Genomic DNA, 7500 nt, shown 5'->3' with positions numbered 1-7500 from the left:
TTTTGTCTTCCAAGCTTCCTCTTTCATCCTACCCCAAACATGCTCAATGATGTTCATGTCTGGTGACTGGGCTGGCCAGTCCTCGAGCACCTTGATCTTCTTTGCCAGGAGGAACTTTGTTGTAGAGATGGATGTATGAGATGGAGCACCATCCTGCTGCAGAATGTCACCCCTTTTATTATTGGGGATATAAGAGGTAGCTAATACTTCTTGATATTTTAGGCTATTGATATTGCCTTCCACCTTGCAAATGTTTTGCACACCCCCGTACTGAATGTAACCCCAGACCATGATCTTTCCACCACCAAACGTAACTGTTTTCTGGGTGTATTTTGGATCCATACGGGCTCCAGTAGGTCTCCTGCAGTATTTGCGGCGGCTGTGGTGTAATTCAACTGAAGATTCATCAGAGAAATCCACCTTTTGCCACTTTTCTAGCGTCCATCTGTATAGCACGCTGTGGGACTTTTAATTCCCTTTTGTTTAGTGCTGGCTTCTGGGCACTGATTCGACCATGGAGGCCATTTTGAGACAGAATCCTACAAACTGTTCTAGTTGACACTGGGGCTTGAGGTGACCAGGCCTGTTGGAGCTCTGCTGCGGTGGAAGAGGGGCTGGCTTTGGATTTTCTAACCAACAAACGTTTCTCCTGAACAGTTGTCTTCTGGGGTCTGCCGGACCTTTGCTTGTCAAAAACATCTCCAGTCTCTTCAATTTTTTTTTTAAATTCTTTGTACTTGACGCTGAGACACATTAAAGGCACCAGCCACCTCTACAGTGGATCTGGTCTTCAGCCTCTTGATAATCAAGGCTTTGGTCACAGGGTGGATTTTTGGCATGTTGTCAGAGGTCAAGTTGCAGTTCAAGTGAAGGTCTGGGGTGCTGGGTTTCTTTTTATACACACCCACTAATTAAGCGATCATTTAGTGAGCACAGGTGAGGATGTAAACTAGGATTGGGTGCATTATATGACAAGGCGACAAAACTTTTGACCTTTCTGTGTTCATTAAATGATCAATATATCAGCTTTGCAGCATCTTTATTTTCATAACCTAAAACAAATTTGGGAGGGTTTCAGCTTTCAAAAGAGTAATTTATAAAACCAATGGATGAAATTAAAGTCAGGTTCTAAGCTTTTATTTACATAACATGGATAAGCGACAGAACTTCTGGGAGTGTATCATCATCATCACGTAGCTGTGATAATAGTTGAAAAGTTAGAAATAGTTCCTGAAATTTTTATTATTACGTTTTCATTGTTAAAAAAAACATGGTTGACTTTTTCTTTCTTTTCTAGGTGGTTCCAGTAATGGACTGAGTGGTGGAGCGATCGCCGGTATCGTTATAGGAGTGCTCGCTGGTGTGGCCCTAATAGGAGTCATCGTCTTCTTCATATTTAAGAAGCGCATACACCTAGGTATGTATAGTGTACATTTTTCTTATATTTTGTATTGTAAAGTTGCTTCATCTTTTTAAATAATAGTCTTTTTCAACAAAAATAAAAGGAGTATTGAGTGATACTTTTTAATTTAATTTTAAACTTTTATTTTTTTTATTTATATATATATATATTTTTTTTTATTTAACTATTTAAACAGGTAAATCCAACCAACCTGTGTATGAAGATGCATATTCTCAATCAAACATTTACGAAACGCGTCTACCAGGTTCATCGGTAAGATTTTACATCATTGGGGCATATTTATAAAACAAAATGCGCTAGAATTGTGCCAAAAAACTGTCTTTTATGACATGCACCATATTTATGATGTGTTTTGGACAATTTTACGACTTGTCCAACTAGGTAAGGGGTATGACCTTGATAAAAAATAGCATGGCTCTTTGGAAAAAAAAAGCATGGACACAATGCACCAAAAACTTGTCACACTGATATTTTTACAAACTTCGCCGACTGTCATGGTGGCGTCGGGTTCTGTTCAGACTACAGATTCTGATTCTCCACCCAATAACTTCTTTGATGTCTGTGATCAACTCAGGCAGATTCAGGCGTCCACCCGTATGGTGGTAATTCATAGGCAAGCTAGCAAGAGTTAATCTCTACTAGTCTGCTTGTTAGTCTCCTTTGATCACATGTTGTGGGGAAGCCAATCACATCTGCTCGCCTCCTATATATGCTGGTTAGATCCTTACACCTATGTCAGCTATAGTTTAACTTAGCTGGTCTAATGTGGTGTGATCCATCTGGTGGTTGTTATATTTGTTGCAGAGTGCGGTTGTGGAGTTAACCCTTGTCAGGCATCGACCTGCACAGTGGTAATTCATCGGCAGGCTTGCAAGAGTTAAGGGTGCTTTACACGCTGCGACATCGCTAGCGATCTCGTTAGCGATGTGACACGCTAGATCGCAGATGCGACCGGTGCTATTAAAATGACCTATGTGCGATCTCGGCAGATCGCATCTGCGATCTAGCATGATACATTGCTAACGAGATCGCTAGTGATGTCGTAGCGTGTAAAGCACCCTTTAGTCTCTGCTAGTCTGCTTGTTAATCTCCTTTGATCACATGTTGTGGGGAAGCCAATCACATCTGCTCCCTTCCTATTTATGCTTGCTAGATCCTTCCTCTATATCAGCTATAGTTTATCTTAGCTAGTCTCTATCTAGACTATCTGGTGATTGTGGTACTTGTTGCTGAGTGTGGTTGTGGAGTTAAGCCTTGTTGTCTTTTTTTTTTTTGCTACCTTCCTGCTCTTGCTTTTCTCCTTCTCTAGATCAAAACTTAACAGATCAGCTATCGGGTGGCCGTTATACTTTTTGCTGAGTTTAGTTGTGAAGTTGTCTCTTGTTACCTTCCTGCTCTTGCTTTTCTCCTTCTCTAGATCATAACTCAACAGATCTTCTATCTGGTGGTCGTTATACTTTTTGCTGAGTTTAATTGTGAAGTTGTCTCTTGTTACCTTCCTGCTCTTGCTTTTCTCCTTCTCTAGATCATAACTCAACAGATCAGCTATCTGGTGGTCGTTATACTTTTTGCTGAGTTTAATTGTGAAGTTGTCTCTTGTTACCTTCCTGGTCTTGCTTTTCTCCTTCTCTAGATCATAACTCAACAGATCAGCTATCTGGTGGTCGTTATACTTTTTGCTGAGTTTAATTGTGAAGTTGTCTCTTGTTACCTTCCTGCTCTTGCTTTTCTCCTTCTCTAGATCATAACTCAACAGATCAGCTATCTGGTGGTCGTTATACTTTTTCGCTGAGTTTAGTTGTGAAGTTGTCTCTTGATACCTTCCTGCTCTTGCTTTTCTCCTTCTCTAGATCATAACTCAACAGATCAGCTATCTGGTGGTCGTTATACTTTTTCGCTGAGTTTAGTTGTGAAGTTGTCTCTTGTTACCTTCCTGCTCTTGCTTTACTCCTAAATCTCTCATTGTCTATACCTGTGTATGTTCAGGGTTGTCAGAGTTTTGGTTTTCCTTTTTCTGTCTTAATCTGTTGTCCATCACACTTTTGCCCCATCTTTCCCTGGTAGGAGGTGGGTATCAAAGTAGAACTGGTCAGGAGCAGGGCCAGAAATGGGACTCAGGCATCTCCACCATCAGGAGTAACCCTGAGATTAGGGATAGCGTAGGGTCCTTTAGCATGATGGACAGTATAGGATCCCCTGTCCCCCGCTATCCCAACAGTCACATCAAGATAAAAATGCGCCTAAATCATGGTGAATTTGTGGCACAACAACTGAAAAAATATGGATTATGACCTTTTATTGAACAGATCTACAAATATATTATTCATTAATTATTTATTAATAATCAAAAATAAGCCACAAAGTAGAAAAAAGTTTTTTTTTTTCTTCTTTCCACAGTCCAGTAAAACACCATCCAGGAAGGAGGAACCAAACTATCAGGTGACTTAATTTTTTATCCTTTTATCATACAAGTCTAGAATGTAGGCGACAAACACTGCGCTTGTCGAGAAGGAAATGATGAGTGATGGCCATTCTTTAGTGAAGCCATGTATACAGAGTAAAAAAAAAAAAAGAAAAAAAAAAAAAAGTTTTCGGGGGGAAACTCATTAAGTACTAAACCGAAAAACAAAAAATGATGTCATTACTATTTCTTTTTTTCCCCCCTAAACAGAACGTAATGCATAACACATCAATATACTACAATGTGGGGCCCGGATCTAGAAAATGACCACGGTAAGAAGAACACAGATTGTCTACTTCCTGCATGTTACATTGTAATGTGCGTGTGTGACACCGGCTCATGTACAATGGACAGGAACGTTATATAACAGGGGCAGTATTATAGTAGTTATATTCTTGTACATACAGTGCTGACCAAAAGTATTGGCACCCCTGCAATTCTGTCAGATAATACTCAGCTTCTTCTTGAAAATGATTGCAATCACAAATTCTTTGGTATTATTATCTTCATTTATTTTGCTTGCAATGAAAAAACACAAAAGAGAATGAAACAAAAATAAAATCATTGATCATTTCACACAAAACTCCAAAAATGGGCCAGACAAAAGTATTAGCACCCTTAGCCTAATACTTGGTGGCACAACCTTTAGCCAAAATAACTGCGCCCAACCGCTTCCGGTAACCATCAGTGAGTTTCTGACAATGCTCTGCTGGAATTTTATACCATTCTTCTTTGGCAAACTGCTCCAGGTCCCTGAGATTTGAAGGGCGCCTTCTCCAAACTGCCATTTTGAGATCTCTCCACAGGTCTTCTATGGGGTTCAGGTCTGGACCTTATTGCTGGCCACTTTAGTAGTCTCCAGTGCTTTCTCTCAAACCATTTTTTAGTGCTTTTTGAAGTGTGCTTTGGGTCATTGTCCTGCTGGAAGACCCATGACCTCTGAGGAAGACCCAGCTTTCTCACACTGAGCCCTACATTATTCTGCAAAATTTGTTGGTAGTCTTCAGACTTCATAATGCCATGCACACGGCCAAGCAGTCCAGTGCCAGAGGCAGCAAGGAAACCCCAAAACATCAGGGAACCTCCGCCATGTTTGACTGTAGGGACCATGTTCTTTTCTTTGAATGCCTCTTTTTTTCCTGTAAACTCTATGTTGATGGCTTTTCCCAAAAAGCTCTACTTTTGCCTCATCTGACCAGAGAACATTCTTCCAAAACGTTTTAGGCTTTCTCAGGTAGGTTTTGGCAAACTCCAGCCCGGCGTTTCTATGTCTCGGGGTAAGAAGTGGGGTCTTCCTGGGTATCCTACCATACAGTCCATTTTCATTCAGACGCCGATGGATAGTACGGGTTGACACTGTTGTACCCTCGGACTGCAGGGCAGCTTGAACTTGTTTGGATGTTAGTCGAGGTTCTTTATCCACCATCCGCACAATCTTGCGTTGAAATCTCTCATCAATTTTGCTTTTCCTTCCACCTCTAGGGAGGTTAGCCACAGTGCCATGGGCTTTACACTTCTTGATGACACTGCGCACCGTAGACACAGGAACTTTCAGGTCTTTGGAGATGGACTTGTAGCCTTGAGATTGCTCATGCTTCCTCACAATTTGGAGTCTCAAGTCAGACAGTTCTTTGGTCTTCTTTCTTTTCTCCTTGCTCAATGTGGTACACACAAGGACACAGGACAGAGGTTGCGTCAGCTTTAATCCATGTCAACTGGCTGCAAGTGGGATTTAGTTATTGCCAGCACCTGTTAGGTGCCACAGGTAAGTTACAGGTGCTGTTAATTACACAAATTAGAGAAGCATCAAAGGATTTTTCAAACAGTGCCAATACTTTTGTCCACCCCCTTTTTTATGTTTGGTGTGGAATTAAATCCAATTTGGCTTTATGACAATGTTTATTTTTTTTTCATTGAAGACAAATTAAATGAAGATAATAATACCAAAGAATTTGTGATTGCAATCATTTTCAGGAAGAAACTGAGTATTCTCTGACAGAATTGCAGGGGTGCCAATACTTTTGGCCAGCACTGTAGAGGCAGTATTATAGTAGTTATATTCTTGTATATAGGGGCAGTATTATAGTAGTTATATTCTTGTACATAGGGAGCAGTATTATAGTAGTTATATTCTTGTACATAGGGGCAGTATTATAGTAGTTATATTCTTGTACATAGGGGCAGTATTATAGTAGTTATATTCTTGTACATAGGGGCAGTATTATAGTAGTTATATTCTTATACATAGGGGCAGTATTATAGTAGTTATATTCTTGTACATAGGGGCAGTATTATAGTAGTTATATTCTTGTACATAGGGGCAGTATTATAGTAGTTATATTCTTGTACATAGGGGCAGTATTATAGTAGTTATATTCTTGTACATAGGGGCAGTATTATAGTAGTTATATTCTTGTACATAGGGGCAGTATTATAGTAGTTATATTCTTATACATAGGGGGCAGTATTATAGTAGTTATATTCTTGTACATAGGGGCAGTATTATAGTAGTTATATTCTTGTACATAAGGGCAGTATTATAGTAGTTATATTCTTGTACATAGGGGCAGTATTATAGTAGTTATATTCTTGTACATAGGGGCAGTATTATAGTAGTTATATTCTTATACATAGGGGCAGTATTATAGTAGTTATATTCTTGTACATAGGGGCAGTATTATAGTAGTTATATTCTTGTACATAGGAGCAGTATTATAGTAGTTATATTCTTGTACATAGGGGCAGTATTATAGTAGTTATATTCTTGTACATAGGGGCAGTATTATAGTAGTTATATTCTTGTACATAGGGGCAGTATTATAGTAGTTATATTCTTATACATAGGGGGCAGTATTATAGTAGTTATATTCTTGTACATAGGGGCAGTATTATAGTAGTTATATTCTTGTACATAAGGGCAGTATTATAGTAGTTATATTCTTGTACATAGGGGCAGTATTATAGTAGTTATATTCTTGTACATAGGGGCAGTATTATAGTAGTTATATTCTTATACATAGGGGGCAGTATTATAGTAGTTATATTCTTGTACATAGGGGCAGTATTATAGTAGTTATATTCTTGTACATAAGGGCAGTATTATAGCAGTTATATTCTTGTACATAGGGGCAGTATTATAGTAGTTATATCCTTGTACATAGGGGCAGTATTATAGTAGTTATATTCTTGTACATAGGGAGCAGTATTATAGTAGTTATATTCTTGTACATAGGGGCAGTATTATAGTAGTTATATTCTTGTATATAGGGAGCAGTATTATAGTAGTTATATTCTTGTACATAGGGGCAGTATTATAGTAGTTATATTCTTGTATATAGGGGCAGTATTATAGTAGTTATATTCTTGTACATATGGGGCAGTATTTTGTTTGTAGATTAAAAAAAAAACAAAAAAAAAAACAATATACAAATGTTTTTTCTTGGGAAATTTTCTAATTGAACATTTTTAATTTCTTGTAGGTGTTTCATGGAGAAATTATTTATTACCAGAGGATACATTGCGGTCTCCACAGCTGCATCACACTAGTCACAGTTTTCGGTCTGATCTGTACAAAAAAAACTTGAATTCGCGCAATGAAATGTTTTAATTGCCTTTG

At 38.6% G+C, this 7500-nt stretch overlaps 1 protein-coding gene across 1 annotated transcript in view; it reads left to right on the top strand.

Moving 5' to 3' along the window:
* LOC142256212 (cell adhesion molecule CEACAM5-like) overlaps positions 1-7500 on the top strand; it is a 37849-nt gene that overhangs the window by 30278 nt on the left and 71 nt on the right. The window contains exons 8-12 of the mRNA XM_075327780.1: positions 1298-1417; positions 1599-1675; positions 3821-3862; positions 4095-4156; positions 7364-7500. The exon at positions 7364-7500 is cut by the window's right edge and continues 71 nt beyond it. Coding sequence (XP_075183895.1) covers positions 1298-1417; positions 1599-1675; positions 3821-3862; positions 4095-4151 — 296 coding nt within the window. The 3' untranslated portion in view covers positions 4152-4156; positions 7364-7500. The remainder of the gene's footprint in view (positions 1-1297; positions 1418-1598; positions 1676-3820; positions 3863-4094; positions 4157-7363) is intronic.

Source organism: Anomaloglossus baeobatrachus, chromosome 11, assembly GCF_048569485.1.
Source record: "Anomaloglossus baeobatrachus isolate aAnoBae1 chromosome 11, aAnoBae1.hap1, whole genome shotgun sequence".
NCBI classification, from domain to species: domain Eukaryota; kingdom Metazoa; phylum Chordata; class Amphibia; order Anura; family Aromobatidae; genus Anomaloglossus; species Anomaloglossus baeobatrachus.
The sequence above is the reverse complement of the archived record's forward strand: the minus strand, read 5'-3'. Positions and strand labels throughout refer to the sequence as shown.